Here is a 17,807-nt window from a genome sequence, read left to right as displayed (position 1 = left end):
AGTACTAATTACTGTTTCAACTGTATATTGTCTAGGAGCATACTAATTCAATGAGCTATTATTACCACTGTGAAAGCAGAAATTAAAGAGTAAGTTATTATGGCAATGAATTTATTGTGTCTATATAAAGCAAAAAAATAAGGTGATTACAAAAGCAGATTAAGATTTATCTGTTCGCCACACCACATCTGCAGTGTATCATTAATCTAGTATCTCCGCTATGCATTGGAAATAGCAAAAAAAACTTTTCAATGTGGTATTTGTGGACTGCTAACAGGAGAACTTCAGGGTAACTTACAGAACACCTCTGCAAACCTTGAGTTCAAGTTGGAAGTTCAAAGGCATTCATTTTGGAGTGGTATTTTGGTGGCTGATGGAAGCTGACATCAGGAATTGCTCAGAGATGGGCATTCAGAGTGGATGTCAAGAGAGTTGAGAAACAGTCTTCATCATGTGTCTAAGACTGAAAGTGGTTGTTGTTTTTGGGGGGTGAAGAAGTCAAAAACACCTAGAGGAACAGAGCACAAAATCACAGCAGCAGCATTCCAGTAGGTAGCAGGGACAACCAGGGAAAAGTTCCCTTTCTTGGAGGCAGAAAAAAAGGAGGTTGGGAATAAGACACTATGAAGTACTCTAGAATGACACCACTTGCACTTTTTCTACTCTTTTTAATTATTAGTTCCACACAAAAGCATCATGGTTTTCTCTATTAATACTTTGTCCTTCTTATGTTAAGTTTTGCAAACTCTACACTAGTATGCAAACAAAAAATCATTTGGAAGGCAATACACTGATAATGAGAAGACACTTTAAGATCCCAGAATGACCCAGCTTTGGTTGGATCATGGATGAGATTGGAAATCTAAAAAAAAAAACTGCAACCATTACACAATTCCTGTACATTAGTTCTTTCCGTGCAGAAAGAAAATGTAAATGCAAGTGACAATTGCTAGATTTGAAAAACATGATTTTAAGGATGTTTTGAGGAACTGAGAACTCTGCACTTCAATTTCAAAGTCTGTAGTGGTCACCATTGTAAGAGCTGACTGGAATGTACTGTGAATCAGCAGGCTGGTCTCTTAGGCTATGAAACGATGACAGCAATGTCTCTGCCTTTCCTCAGTGGAAGTGAGCCCTGTACCACACCACACCCCAAATTATGTTTTTTGAAACTTTTCTTTTTGTACAATATAAGGTAACAATGAGAGCTTGCAGAAGACTATACAGTGATTGCTTGTGGTAAGTGCCCCGGAGCATATTGTTTCAGAGTAAATTTATAGTAGCAGAAATTTAATAAAAATATGTGATAAGTATTTGCAAAATTTGAAGGAAGATGGTGATTATGGAGGCTTGTATGTAAAAATGAAAACACAGGTGTAATAATTCAATAATGGAATCTAATAAAATCTTTAATGAAAACAAATATTTCCCAGTGATTTGGTCAAAATAAGTGTCTTACTTTTGTCAGTGTGAAGTAGTTTGTTTATTAGATTTTCTTGTTTGTTGTCCTCAGTAACAGGCTAAAATAAGATTTGATTTCTGTGGTTTTGTACTCCACAAAATGCATGTAATAGGCAACGCTCATATATTACTTACTGAAGTGTATTCAAAAGCGAATTCAAAGATGTTCTCTTGTAGGATGATGTTCAGGCTTCTCAAGATTCTTTGCCACGCAAGACAGTTATAAAGCTGACATTGCAACCAAGGTAAATAATTTATATATTACTCAGTGTATGCAATTCTTTTAGCAATATATGTTTTCACTACCTAGTAAGTAGTTTTTTATGCCATTTCCCTTTTTTTTCCCAAATATTGCCCAAAATAGAACAAAAAAAAAAATAAAATTAATAAGTTACTCTGGGAAATTATGCTAATATTATTATGTCTCACTGAAAGAGGACACAGCATGTTAAAACTATAGGCATTTCTCACATACCACAGCTGAAGTAAGTGTTCTGTTTCTGTGTGCTTTTACAGCATTGTAATACTAAATAGATTGTGCTTGAGAGAAGCAATAGAAGATTCTAAATAGGCAGAATTACAGGTGCCTCAGTTAACTCTGTGAGCAAAATGTTAAATTTTTATAAGGCCTAAAAATCACAGTTTATAAATTCTGAATTGATTTTAAAAATCAAGTGGAAGATAAACTAGGATTCGGTTTTTTCTTAACTCCAACTTACTGTTCTATTAAGAAGAGTTATTTTTTTTTTATATGTAATTGTAGGGTATTCTGCTGAAATTGGCATCCTGCTATGTCCATGAACACTCAGTATCCCACCTGAAATAATGTACACATTCATTTAAAGTGGCTCATCCAAATAAAGTGAATAAGATGTCTGGATATGAAAACTGCTGTCTGTGTAAATCAAATAATGCAAGGTTTTTGCTTACAGAACAGAAGATTTAAGATTCATTCAAAAAGCAGTGAATGCTGTTTTTCCTGATGTTAGTATCTGATTTCTCTAGTTCTAGTGGCAAACTAATAAGACTTACTTGCTTAATTGATGCAGATGTCCGACTATTCAGCCGACTAACTGCTGAAGTGTATATATATATAGTTAGAATCGTTTAAGAAAGTGAGTAACGTTTAGTTCTTGTGACCTTTCAGGAGAAGCTGTCTTCAGTCTTCCAGCACTAAATATACATAATGTGTCTAGTGTATGCTTTTCTCTAAAGAATGCTTTTAAAATAGGACTTCTCTTATTGGAGTGCTATAGAGATGCTAATAGATTATCTTAAAGTTGTCCAAAATGACCAAGAACTCAGGTGCTTATTTATTTAACAATAATGTTTTAGCTTTTCAAAATTATTTCCTCAGGTTTCTTCACTGGAAGAGGATTGTATATGTAGTATATAAGCACTTGGTTGGAAGCAACTTATGATGTAGATTTTCTTTGCTGTTTGAGGGTAGATTTGTTGCCTTTGCTCTCCTTACCTAGGTTAGCTGTTGAAATTTTCCCTGTGCTCTTTTCATCCCCTAATACACCTTTTGTTTGCATATAGTGTTCCACTTTTCCTTTTGTTTGCATACAGTGTTCCACTTTTGTCTCTGCATAATATGCTAAGTAAGTTTTCCCCTTTTTGATCTTAATTAATTTCAGATATTTGCCCCTTTTTTCCCCCCTTCTGACTTGTAAATTAAATAGATATACATGACATTACCAATAATATTATTCTGGCTACTGCTGGTAGTCTCTAAACTGGTCTTAGCTTACTAAGAAAATAGTGCTAGTAGAAAATTGCTAACTTTGTTATCTGGTGTTGTGAAGATACCATACAGTCATATAAGGTATGATATATGTCCCAAAGTCTGCAGTCAGAAATATGGGAAAAAGATTGAAGAGGGGAAAAAGGAGACAGAAAGGGCAAAAAAATATTATAAGAAAATATTGATATTACTGACTAAATCCTGTTTTTTTTAATATCCTTTTTAGAAAACTTTGAAAGTGTTTCACATAAATGTTTTACTTAACTGTACAGTACTTCATGTTTCATTTGTTGTTAAAATGTTCATTTGAATATCTCTTTGTTAAGCTGTTTTTGCTTATTAAAATTAGCTTAGTTTCTTTAGGCTTCTAACTTTATCTCTGGTTGTAGTCTGAATCTCCACTAAATTTATTACCATTGGGAAAAGTGGTATGTAAGATGTCGCTGTAACTACTGGTTAAATCTAATATATGATTATTATGATTGCATCTGAATTTTATTGTAGCATTTCATGAGAAATGCTATTTTCAGTAGAAGCTTAAACTCAACTCAATAAATCTATTATTAAGAATTACTATGCTTGAACTTCAAACTTTAAAGCTTTTAAAAAGGAAACTGGTTTTTTTCCATTTAAAATTTTGGAGCATCAGCAGACTTTAAAAACTAATCTTCACCAAAACTTTGTTATTTGCTTATCTTCTGTTCTTAATCTTCTTTATTATTCCTCTATGTGTAATTGAATCTCTGGTTTTCTTTCTGCTAGTGTGTTCTAATATGTCATTATGTGGCATAGAAATTAAATCAGTGTAACTGGCAAGGTGTTTGATTTTGATTGGCTATTCAGCTTTTCTTTGATTGGCTATTTAGCTTTTCATATTTTTGCATTTCTGTGTCAGAATTTAAAAAAAATCTGTATTCTATCTTGGTTATTCTTACATAAGTGTGGGTCATATCACCTGTGCTTTTAGAGGGACACTGCTGATGGGAAACTCATAATGGCTTTTCAAATTTCAGAGTTTTTCTTTTGTTTTTCCTTATTTTACTGATTACAAATATATCAGCTTTCTACAGGACCATAGTTGGTAGTGTGCCTTTTGCCTGTTTCATCCATCCTTCCTTTTGTGTATTTTTAGTTAAGTGTTCTCTTCACTGCTCATGGAAGTTGTAGTTGGTAGTGAAAACTGATCTGACAGACTGTACAGGAGACCTAGGACAACTCGATTACATGGAAGAAAAGAAAGCAGGAAGAAATCTCTCATTCAGTTGTTAATGTTCCAGTGTGAAGTATCTCCATATTGTTGTGTAGTTGAGAATTATATTTCAAACTGCTTCTAAGCAGGTGCCACCTGTAACCTCTTTGGTATTGTTTCTGCCCACACCTGTGCATCTTTTCTCTGTAGTGCTGTTGTGATATCCTAATGAATCCAGAAATGTATTTTTAAAGTAATGTGTTAATTTTGATGAAATAGGTGTACAGGATATTTTAGGTCTTTGACTCCATGACCTCAGGATGACTAAGTGGGCTAATGATCAGGCTTTTGAATACTGAAATTATGGAGTCTTTAATGACACTAAATCCCTTTTAACTGATAAATTAATATACATGATTTTTTAAAAAATATTTTGTTTAGCTGAAAAATGGAGCTTTCACAAGAAAATATCCAACTAGATATGGAACTACTTCTGTCTTGCTCTGAAGTTTAAAATTACTGCATGTCTTGGAGACAAAGCCCATTGAGTGTGCTGCTAAACTGGATGCTGGCTCATACTCTCTTACTGCCCAGCTATTTAGTATAATAATAGGTTTTCAGGAACAGTCTACCAGAGCTCATAGTTTCTGAAAGGCAAAAGGCTTGCCCTCACTGGACTTGGTGGGTGGGGGGTGTGTTTGGAGCTGCTGTTGTTTAGGCTGTCAGCAGCAGATCAAGGGCACGCTGACTGTGAGGCGAGGGGTTTTCCAGCTATTCCTATCTGTGCTGTTTTCTGGACACAGCATTGCAGGGGAGCATGCTACACGACCAAATGACTGGATTGGGTGTCAGCACCAGCTTGCATCTTGTAGTGGTCTTGTTTGGCTCAATATGGTGAATCATAGTGAAAAGGCCTAACAATGGCAATTAGGTTTTATCTCTTCTTCCCCCTTCTCGTTTTAACTCTTGAACCTTCACATACCTGCCTGGGCAGTTTCAATACTGAGTTCCACTGCACTCTATCCTATCTGAACTGAAGACACTATGGTAGTGAAAAACTAAAAAAAAAAAAAAAAATCATCTATTTAGGATTTTTTTGTGCTCTACCAGCTATTCTTGTAATTTTCCCACAAATTACTTTTGTCAACTGATCTTAGAGGAACAATATGATATGGTAACCTTCTTATCAGGCCAGTTTTATGTCTTAGCAGACTATAAAATAGCTTAGCTAGCTGTTTCCATTAGCTGAAATATTTAGGTTGCCCAGAGGATTAATTATGGGAGGATATAAATTATTTCTTCAAAAATCTGTCAAAGCAGTTTAGTGATATCCACGTTATAAAAGAATATTTCCTTTTTTCAAATAGAGGCTACAAAATAATCTTGGCTGTTATCCTGACTTTGTTATCCATGAGCAGGTTTTAGCATAAAGTTGTATTTAATAAAGTTTTGGAATAAGTTTTGTTTATACCATTAGGTCCAAAATGCGTGGTATTTTTTCAGAAAGAAAATCCTAATTTACCTCTATAATTTTTCAACTTGATAATATTTTCAAAAATTCACTTGGCAGGGTATTCACTGCTTTCTCAACACAGGACTTTAATGCAGAAATTAAAGCAATATTGCTAACTTTAATATGCAATAGAGAATAATGTACCAAAGTAAAAAATTTTTGACACAGCAATGGGTATGGTACTGTGTTTGGTTGGATGACTACAGCAAGAATAATTTGAGAAGGAAACTTTGTTAGTCACATGCCATAACTGTGTCTTTGTGAGCTTAGAATGTGACTGGATCAGGGTAATATTCTTCATTTGGCAACTTCTGCTTTGGTGGTGATTTTTTTGTTTCCTTTCCCATTCCCTTTAGAAGGACTCTCCAGCCGCATTTGACATTTTAATAATAAACATCTTAAATTCCTTTTATGCTTGCATGATTTCAGAGGCATATATTCCTGGTTATACTCCAAAACAGCTGGGGAAAAAAAGGACAGTGGAAGAAAAGGTATTTTTGAAACTCAATGAAGAAAAAAAACAAATTTAAAGAAAACAGAAAAGAATGCAGTAACATTTAAGATGTGTTCATACATATTTGTAGCAATTCATGCCCTGTTAATGTGCACACCTGTTTCCCAGAGAAGAAAACAGATCTTGAAAAAACAAGCAAACAAACAAACACTAACCAAAACAATACTTCTAAGTTTTAATTGGATGAACTAGTGATCACAAAATGCACAATCTTGTGTGTTTAAGTGAAACCTCTGTATTAGTATCTTTCAGGGAGGTGGGCAGGATGAATACTCATTCAGTCAAGCCTTAATACTCGCTGCTTCTATTAAGAAACAATGCATAATTAAGCCCTTCTATTAAGCGCACAGTAGTGCAAGTAGGTGAAAAATTAGAAAACACTTTAGAGGTGATATATGAAGAGCCTGCATTTAATTTCCAATACCCCAGCTGCTTAAGTTGGATGCAACCTAATGGTTTTTTGAAAATTACTTTAAAGTGTTAATCTCAGTGTTCAGCTGCCTGATCAATTTACTAGATTTCAGGTGAACTGTAACGGCCAGGAACATGTTCTGTTTGTAGTAAACTCAAGGTCATTTTGACTAAATTGATTGGATATTTAAAAAGCATTCTCCTTGGTTTTCATGATGGAAGAGCTGTTGCAGAGGCAATGAAATGCTTGGCTGACTCACACGTCTGAATCTTGAAATGTTGCTAAATGTGAACTGGAAATAACTGTTTCAGTAAAAATCACTCCGTTAAAAGTGGTGCTCATTCAAATTGAACAAAAAAGCATGATGCATTCATTCATTCTGTTTTTTAGGTGGAACTTAGCTGTGCAAATATCTTTATGACCAAACCAGCAAACTCTCCATTGACAATGTCTAATGGGACAGGAAGTGAGGGGTATGGAAGAGTTTCACAGCACCTTGATCCTTTATTCTCATTCTTTTTGTAAGGTCATAATAGTTTTTCAGAGATTTCTGGATTTTCTGTGTGAGTTTTCTACTTTTTGTGTTAAAAAAAGTTAAAAAATGTAATTCATACAGGCTTATCTCAGAACTGACTCCAGGCACTGGTAATTGACATCTCATTAAAAGTTATCTATGAAGTCTAAAAACAAAACAACATGAATGCCTGGTTTTGTTTGAGGGCTTTAAAATTGAATGGTGGTACATTTTTTGAGGTACGATAATTTTTCATTATGAAGAAGAAAAAAGCAACTTTGATTTGCAATTAATTGTACTTCAAAGCTTTTTGTGGAAATAATTTTTATTTTTTAAAACTCATTTTTTGAATGCTATGCTTCTGAATTCAAGTTATTCTAAAAGTTGTTACATTTCAAACTTTTAAAGATTAATTTTTAGTGTATAAAAATTCTTATACATCAAACTTTTTTTCAGTTTTTGGTCTTACTGTGGATGAACCAATGACAGTCTGTTCTAAATGTTTTTGTCTACTGAGTGTATTTGAAATTGCCACTGCAAAATTAAACCAGTAAATAAGTTCTTAGTTTGTAGGATTCATAGGATCTTTACTGTTTTTCCAAGTTGCAAATTTAGTCCTTTCATTTCAATACATGGAATATCAGCATCTTTTGTGGGGGTTTGCAGTACCAGTACAATCAGGCAGTGAAGGTGTTTGATGCTTCAGTAGCTATAAAAAATTACAAGATTTAAATAAAATATGACAATTAGGTCTTACAATAAATTTCTGGTTTCCTCTGAGAGCACTGCAGTGGAAATATTGTGAAATGCAGAAGAAAGAGGTGAATTAAACATACTCTATGGGAAGGAAAAGCCTGAGCTTGTTTTCAAAGCACAGAAAGTGATCATTATGAAGGAGCATGGTAGTGAATGATTGAATACAGCTGAAAGATCTGCATCCAATGCATGTACTTGTTGAAGAAGCTTTGGAAATAGCATATACATATTTTCAGTATATTAGTACATTTGTGTATTATTTCTTTTTTTTCCAGGCACTGGCCCCTTCAGCCTTTTTACTGGAGTTACCTTGAGGCAATATTGTAGTTAGTCCAAGGCTCTCAAGGCACAGACTGAAGTGATATGGAATACTTAAAAGTCTTTCTGCTCTTCTGAACCAGATTTTTTTTCCCTTCTAAATGCAGATTTATAAAGCCTGCACTACAAGAGGAACAAGGAAAGGATTTTAGTGAAGGTACTTCCTGATCCTGAAAAAGTCAGGGGGCTTCAAGCCCATCTTGGACCTCAGAACATCTCACAACTTTGTGGTAAAAGAAAAATTTAAAATAGTGCCTTTGGACTTAATCCTTTTATCCTTAATTGGAGAGTAGTTATGTGCTCCAGATTAGGATATATGTGCCACTACAATCCATCTAAATCATAGGAAGTATGTGTATCTGGCATATGTAGTAGGTACATAACATTTAAAAGTCTTGTCTTAGGTTGATGTTGATTTTTTTCGTGTTCTCGAAATATATAGTTCTTGCTGTGCTGTTGTCTGTGTTTTTTGTGAATGCTGTTTTCTTGAGGTTGTTCCATGGTTTGTTCTTGAGAAAGCCACACAAAGGTCCTGTTTCCTGTGAGAGTGGAGGGATGGATTGTGTGCCTATTGTCTGCCTAATGCTGCGCCTTTTACACGACCAATGGATATTATAAAGATTTCTCTGTAGAGTTATAAAGGAGAGAATTCATAGGAATGCATGTTGTCTCAGCTTTATTAATGAGTCTGAAGTTCAGATTTGGCGTTGTCATTAGGAAGGGTATTCCTACAGTGATTCTGAAATGTCAAGCTAAGATTATTTTTTTATAAGCACAGAATCACTGGGGTTTTTTTATTTGTATGTTAACCAGAACTGTCAGACATTACTACTTTTGGAAATAATATGTAATTTTAGCGTAGCTCTATTTCTAAACTACATTTTTCTTTTCAAATGGTGTTATAATTATGGCATTGCATTGTGTTAGTTGCAACTCTACTGAAGTAGATTCTTGTGAATTTAGTTATTTATTGGAAGTATCTCCTCATTTCTTGATGTCATCAGTTTAATAGTATAAAGAAAAGCTGATCCCTGGATAATAGGTTCTGTTGCCACCTTGCAAAAGTAACACAAATTTATGTTGTTTGCTGGTAATTTGAGGTTAAGATTACCATTCTATTAGCTCTTATGAAGGTTATTATTCATAAACTTCAAAAGATGTCTTATTTAAGAAGAGGGAAAAATCCAAGTATTTCTTCATATATTATAAGATTTTATTATATATATATTCAAGATCAATATTTTACTCTAGAATGAACAGATTAAATGGATTATAATTTGCTGCTTTGATGTAAAGTGATTTTCTTTTCTTGTTACATTTGTGTTAGTATTGATGAATTTATGAGATGCTTATCTGAATGTGATATAGAGGAACGTAGTAGCAGTTATTTAATATTGTTAGGTAAACGGATAAATCTCCTTTGACTTTATCCAGTCAATTAAAAGACCCTTGGGGGAAGATATTGAAATCTTCTTTTGGGGAAGAACCTGCTTTTCTCTGGCTTAATAGAAAGCTGTTTGTTTAACTTGATTTTTAATAAACCACCCATATTCCTTCTGCTCCAGATTTTGTGTTTACATCTGACACTGTATCTGAGAGCCTAGGTCCTAATCATAAACAAAAGACTTTTCAATTTAATTAAATGTCTAAGATTGTATAGTTATGCATACAAATGGTTTCAGTATCTACTGTGTCTCAGAGGAGGTATATTTAATCTCTAGAAACTATGGAAATTATTTTAATATTATTAGGTGTGTTGATTAAGCACCATTCACTGTAGTTTCGTATGTTGCTTTGACCTTAACTTTGTGCTACCTTCATTCAGTTAATAGACAGACTTGTTGATTGCCCAGCTGTTTTCTAAATGTTCATTGATAAATGTTCATTGGTAAATGTTGGATATCATGTATTATTCAAATTAAATCCAATCTGAAAAATCTACATCAAATCTAAATCCAAATTAAATCAATCTAAGTAGGGTGGAATTTTTTTGTGCAAAGTAAGGCCGAAAAACAAGTAAGGACTTCTTTAGGCAAGATATTAAAGTCACAAGTAATTTTCTATCTGTCATGCTAACAGAGTAGAATGTAAATAGATTATAAAAGTTGATGTCATACTGGCAACTACCACTCTATATAGGATTAGTATTTAAAACTGTCTTGGTAAAGTGGAGATATATTTCATAATCAAAGAAGCAGGAAAGTGGAATATTGCACATCACATTGAAAAATAAGGTGTGGACTGACCAAATGGACATTAGTGAAGCAGAAGAACACTAGGTATGACAGAAGATGGCACTGAGAGAGTTGCTTGTATGGTATCAAAGCCAAGTTTGCTCTTGGATGATTTAAATGGAAATGTTCTTTGTAAAATGCAGCTGAAATAGTGTGCTGTACTCAAGAGTGATGAAGACTTCATCAAAAATATGGGGTGAGAAGCTGGGAAGAGTTAATAGGAAAGCAGGATCACTAAGTCAAAGACAGTACCGAAGTGCATCAAGAGCATCATCTATTTAGTTTGTAAAGACTGATAGTAAGGAAGATAAGTCTATAAATGCATGCAGGTTTGTTACAAACAGTCATTGTACATACAGTGGAAAATAGGAAGACATAATTGGAGAAAATGTTGTTTAAAATAATAAAAAATGTAATATTGTATTAGAAAAACTGGTGCTAGAGCTGCAAAACAATATAATCAGATTTGGACTTTTTCAAGAATAGCAACTGCAGCATTTTTCAAAGTTTGCCCTTCTGATTTCTCATTTTATCTAAGAGGTCAAGCTACAGCAACCTCCTAGTCCACAGGGGATTTTGTTAATATCTGGATTTTCCTTTGTCTCCTCAGTTTACTCTTGGGAGTCACAGTGGAAAAGGGGTATTTTGTAGTACCTAACATGATCTAAGGTTATAGAACAGTCTGTTTTGTGCATAGACCTCTGTTTGACCAGGTGGAATAAGGAGAAAAAGGGACTGTTTTAAGACATGTGAGACCTTCCAGTGATTTTAAAGGCTGCATGGTGTTTGTATACGAGCTGGTAGCTCTAATGAGAGAATATTTCTGCTTAAGAATTGTTGTGCACAAGCACAGCAATTTATTGTATATTGTACAGAAAAAATGGAATTTTCTGGTCAGGACAAAAAGGTTTTTTCCTCTGACAAAAGTTATTTTGTCACTTGGCAAATCTGTTGTAAAAGCTGGAGTGTTTTTGTATCACTTATGATGACGGACTGTCTGACTGCTACCATTTTAACTGTTTTATGCATTAAATGTTTGCAGAGTGATGTTTGTGGGGGTTGTGGAGGTCTTTTTTGGTGATTTTTTAAAAATTACTATTACCATAGATAGGTGGATTTCACATGCGGTGAGGAGTATTGAGCAGTGCAGTAACTACTCATACTGACTGTGTGGATTGGTAGCAACAGATCAGTTCTCTGTAGGAATGCAAAGGATCAAGAAATTTCCTCATACTGGAAAATCCTGTGTTTTACCTTTACTTCTCTACACCCCTCTCTCTCTCTCCTCATTCCCCAGAAATTCTGTTTCTAAATCTCTAAATCCCTAACATCAGATTTCTGTAAATTGGTTGGTATGCTTTAACATTGGAAGTGTACTTCCCCTTCTGGAAAAGAACCCAGAAAAAGCTCTGATGTATCTAATGAATATTGCTGATTTTGTTTCCTTTTGTTTCCTTTTTTTTTTTTTTAAGTAGTTTTCCCCTGTTGAAAGAAGGTTGTGGATCAGATGTCACTGATAATAGCTCAAGGTGCACAGAGACATGAAGTTCAGTATTTGCAATAACATGCAGTAGAAGTAGTATAATTTGGTTGAAATCATGAGAATATTTTACATTTGAGAAATAAATATTAATTTCACAGAGGGGGAAATAAGGATAGTTTAAAATACCTGCTGAGTCAAATTTTCTTTGAAATTGGTCTATGAGTCAGACTCAAATACTTTCAGCAAGTGGAGGACATTGGTCAGAAGATTTTCATGCATGAGGGTTTGAGTAACTTTCTCCAAAACTTTCTCTGTTGCCTAAATTTCTTACAAAATGAATTTTGAATAGAACTGAAAAGTGTCTTGAAGCCCTGTGAAACACACAGCTTCTGAAGCCCAATTTAGTAACTGATAGAAGAGCTGTAGGAAAAAAAGCATTAATCTGCTGCCAAGGAGAGTATCACAATCATGAGCCTGCACAGTTGGCTTTTGATGAGTTTTTTTCCTAAAGGAATATTAAGAACAGAGCATGGATTGAGATATTGGAAAATGTGTAATTTCTGTATAACCAGAGGAGCACTATGAACAGATAATATCCTGAAGATTGAATATATGGCACTTATTTCCAGAACAATTATTTTATAGGCTCTATAATTATATTTTATAGGTCATCTTTAGTAATTCCTAGCAGAAAAGCATACAAAATGGATGAGGAGACCCCGTACTTAAAATGTCATGTTATTCATACTCTTGACTGAGGAGGCTTTGACCCTTACATGAGGGACCATTAGAGTTTTGAAAAGAGCCAGGTAACTACTTGACTTTTTTTTTTTTTTTTTACCTACCAGTTGGAGTAAGTATTCAAAGTATTCAGTAGAGTTTTCCTTCTTAAGAAAAGGGAATGGTTAATGTTAGGTTTTATTCCATGTTTTTCCCAGTTTTCCTACAGCAAGGAGAGAGCTTTATAAATAACAGGGGAGTAATTTTTGTGCTCAAGTTACTTACGGTTTTATTCTGTACTTTTAAAAAAAAGAGGAAAAAAGTATCTTGATGTTTTCTTGGGCTTCAATGCAAAAATAACAATCATCTTTTCTTCGGGGGAGGCTGTACATATTTGCACAATGAACAGATAAGTGTCTGGTTCAAATAGATGGTCTGCATTCTTTTCCTTCCATGTACCTCCATCCCCTAAGACATGCATCTATGTAATGGCAATTCATTACAGTTTCTTAGGATTCTCATTTTCTTGGACTTTTGGGGGCTTTTTTGTTGAAATTCCGCCATACATCAGAAGTCTCATAGTTTTGATTTTTTTAATGGTATTTTTGGAAGCTACCATGGCAAGCAGTGCTTTACGCAGTTTAAATATCAAATCTGAGTTTATCTTAACACATCAGTGTTCAGTAATTAAGAAGAGTCAGTAGGTTACTACCTACTGACTCTTCTCCCATTTTCAAAGCAATTTTTTCTTGCAATTTTAAGATGTGAGACAGTTTTGATTCTATTACCCAGTGAGATTAACTTTTTTTTTAGAGAATTTCAGTGTTGTTTACAGTTTTAAAGTTCTATCGAAGTCCATCAAGAGTCAAGAACTCATGTTACTTTTCTAGGTGAATTGTGGTTTCTAACCCAACAGCCTTTCTGGTAACTATTGACATATGTAGTTACTTAAATTCCTTTTCTCTATAGCATAAAGCCTTTAAAACTGTTTTCATTACTTCTCTCTTGTTCCTTTCAGAACTCACATGCATCTGTTTCTTCTCTTCTGTTCTTCACTGGAAGATCACTGATATAGTATATAATTTAGCTTCATGGCTCATATCTTTTCTCAGATTTGGGTGTACTTGTTGCATTTTTTTTTCACCACTTAGGTGGTTTTTACCTTGGTCTTTATAGGAGAAGAGTGAAAGAAACTAATCAGCTTTGAAGGTTTTGTTTGTGTAACTTGGCATTAAAATTGTGCTTATGGGTCCAAAGAACTGACTCTGATAAAACCGTTTATAATGGGAAATGCTCCTATCCATCTCAGAAAGTTTGCTGTACAAATTTTAGTAAAATTGGTCAGTCTGAGCTAGAGGTCCTCAAGGAATTGGTTGTCCAGATGTACTTGAATGAAGTTACTCTGCTGAACAGTGAACAGTGTTGTCTTGAACTGTAAATCCCATGTGCCTTGAAAGGTGGTTTTTGAATAAGCCCTTATCACTTTTGATGCTCTGATATTTACTAGTAGTGAGTTGTGGTTTCCCACCTTAATTGAATGCATCCCTTGTGAAGGAAGGATGAATGAACTTCAAAAGGAAATCCTAATTATGGTGTATTGCAGGTGTTACCAGTAAATGTATGTATCAGCATATATGCCTATATGTTTATGTACATAGGAGAAACAGAAAACAGTGATCTTTTGAAATACTGAAGCTCTTCTGTTTAGGAAAAATATTCTTTTAGGAGGCAGAGATTAGAGTTGTTAGAGATCTAAATAAATAATCTTTATTCATATTTTTGTCTGTAAATATCGCTACAGCAGTTGACATATTTTCTTAATTTAAAAAGTATTTAAAGTAAGAAGCAGTGGGGTGGGAGGGGAGGGGAGCGTTCCAGCTCTTGCTGAAAATGTTCCACAATGAGTTAAATCTTGTACTACAGGAAAATCTGCTGAAAATATTCTTGTATGTATGCATTTAATAGAGTTTATTAATGTTATTAATATTAGATTATGTAGGGAAGCTGGTCATGCTTCTGTGACTAAAAGATACCTGTTTGGAATTTCAGAGACCCAAAAAGTATGGGAGTAAAAGAATTCAAGGTATATCTTTCCAAATCTGTCTGAAAAGTTGTCAGGGTTTGCTTTTCTTAAATTTCAAATATTTGTGATGCATCCAATTTAGGATTAAGAGCTCAAATCTACAATAACTTCTGTTTTTTGAATGGGCTGGGAGCAGTTAACTCTTGCTCCCAGTGCAGAGGTGAAATGCATGGTCTCTGTGTGAGTGGTTTAGTCATGGTTTTTGTACCAATGCAGTTTATTTTAGCATAGTTTTAGCATTCTTAGATTTCCTGAATAAACAAAATAAATTATGGCTGACTCTTGGACATAATGGTGCCTCTAAAGTAAAATATTTCGGATAAAATTTTTCATATTAATTTTTACTGATAGCCATTAAAACCCTTCACTCTTTAACTGAATGAAGGATGTAAACCTAAATTATTTTATTGGTGTTGTTGCCAAAGACCTGAATAATGAAAAGGAAATATTTGCTTGCTTTTTTTGAAAGGTGGTAATACTCATGATGTTTTTGCCTTAAGATAAGGAATAGAAAACTTTAAATATTATCAAGTTGCTTCTCTCTGTAATGCAACCACAGCATATTAATACATTCAACTCTTTGTGAGAGTCTTTGCAATGATACAGCTTAATTGAGGTGTAGCTCTTTTTTTCCAAATAAAATCTAAAATTTTTATAGTGGGATATTGTTTAAGGGTGGGAGCTGAATAGTACTTCTGAAGTAATGTAATTTAATTACATTAGTCAGTGCTTTTGTATAAGCACAAGAATTATGTCTTGCTTTCTATAATTACTATACAAAAGTCCTCCTGAAATAGTATGTCAAAACAAAATATTAGTATCTAGTCAGAACTCCTTTAAGTGCTGAAAATCTACTCTGTCATTGCTAGCCTCCTCTGTCTTATTACTCTACACACACATAATGAACTTAAAATACATTGATTCAAGAAGTTTAGAAATGTATATATTTTGATACAACAATAGATTTGTTTAATACAAATACAGGGGGTTTTTTTAACAGCCTGATGAAATATAATAATAATACAGCAGTTCATAAGACTGAAGGTTATGTTTACCTTTACCTTTTGTTATAGGTAAATCTTTCATGCAACTAATTAGGGTTGTGAAATATGTTTGTAGCTATGGGAAGGTGAACAAAGTTTCTGGAAATATTTTTTGCACTAATATGTTCTTTGCTTGGCCAATAATTTAAATTTAATGAGGATGTGTAGCATTACTGAAAAATTATATGCATAAGGTCTCCTTTTACTTGGAAGCATAGGAATTGAGGAATTCAATTGTATAAGAAGAATAAAGAAAAAAAAATCTGTGGTGTTCTGTTGATGGATGAGAATGAGGATTTATTTTGAGCTTTGGTGTTCAATCATCTGTCAACCTGTATTGTTTCTGACAGAGTTCTTAATGCTCTTTTTTCACATTACATGAGGAGTTCTTAAAAAATTTTGATATAATTTCTATTATCTTCCTTATTTGTAATGGGTTGAGACTGAGAGCAGGGTTGGTTTAGCTAGGTTTTTTGATTCCACTAATGTCATTAAAAAAAAAAACCTGAAACAAACCAGCAAAAACACCTATTGATATTAACCTTGAGAAAGAAGACAGCTCCATATAAGCAGAAGTGTAAATTGCCCTACCCAGGTCTAGGGGAGGTTCTTAGAGAGTCTTGCGCAAGTTCTTAAAGACTCTGAAAGCTAACCCAGAATATGGTTAACTATTATATTGTCTGGTAATCTAGGAGTCTTCAGCATGAAACAGGGTAAAAGAAAGCATCCAAAAGCATTTTTAGTTGTGATCACAAATGCACGTTGAATATCACTGGTATACTTAGAAGTCATGATTTAAACAATGCTTCAGGACAGGAATTTAAGGAGTTAAAAGGAAAATATTTTTTTATGGGAAGCTCATTTGATGTGTGGCAAGTCATCCAAAAGTTCTCGATATAAAAAGCTAATAAAGCCCCTGATTTTGTTTATTCAACTAATGAGAAGTTGGAGTTGACCTTTCATTTCATACTGATTGTGAGGTAATAAGGTAGCAGTGAAGTGCTGGGAAATTTACTAGCCAAGTTTGATGCAGGCAAAGAAAAGAAGCCAGTAGGAAGATAAGGGGGAAATAGTGGCCTGGTCAGGATTCTGAATGAGATTTGTAGATTGGATGGATGGAGGCAATTTTAAGTGAAATGGTTTGGTCTGTGAAGGGGTAATTGAATTTGAGGTTTAAGATGTGAAAGCAAAAGAAATAAAACCATGAACAAAACCCTGAAGAATCTGCATAGAAAACACAGAGCAGAGAAGGAGAATCTACTTAGAAGAAATATGGAAGGAGTAATTTGATAAGTAAACAATGGATCTCATGGGTATTGATGTAAGATCAGATCTCATGAAGAAGAAAACTGCTTTACAGTGGGGAGTGTTGAGGAGGTTGGAGATTGAGTACTGGTTCTGCTGTTTATAGTTAAGAAGACACCAGAAGTTTTGGCAAGAGCAGTTTCTGTTTTAAAAGACTTCTTCTAAAGGATGACACAATCAGAGGAAAACTTCAGGGAACAGCTGTAAATACTGCATTCTTTGAGCTTGTCAATGAAAAGACAAGAAGTACAATGATAGTCCTACAGATGCATGATACAAAAACGTTCTAGTATAGTTTTGTTTTTCTATACCTTACAATACATGAACCCGTAATAGTAATAAAAATATACATAGGCTAATAAAATCAATCTTCAGCTCAGGGCTGATTCTTTTGGTTAATAGCATAATCTGTGTTCAAATGGAGCGCTATGGAAAAAAATAGTTATTCCATATGTACCTATTAAGAAGATATGCAAAGAGTTGCCATAGTGAATGATGCTAAATTATAATTTAAA

General features: G+C 34.1%; 1 protein-coding gene across 1 annotated transcript in view; it reads left to right on the top strand.

Annotated features, from left to right (window-relative positions):
- The window catches only part of MAN2A1 (mannosidase alpha class 2A member 1), a 107,570-nt gene that overhangs the window by 51,333 nt on the left and 38,430 nt on the right, over positions 1-17,807 (top strand). Inside the window, exon 12 of the mRNA XM_059492214.1 lies at positions 1,639-1,706. Coding sequence (XP_059348197.1) covers positions 1,639-1,706 — 68 coding nt within the window. The remainder of the gene's footprint in view (positions 1-1,638; positions 1,707-17,807) is intronic.

Source organism: Ammospiza nelsoni, chromosome Z (assembly GCF_027579445.1).
Source record: "Ammospiza nelsoni isolate bAmmNel1 chromosome Z, bAmmNel1.pri, whole genome shotgun sequence".
NCBI lineage: Eukaryota > Metazoa > Chordata > Aves > Passeriformes > Passerellidae > Ammospiza > Ammospiza nelsoni.
This window is presented reverse-complemented; position numbering and strand designations above follow the sequence as displayed.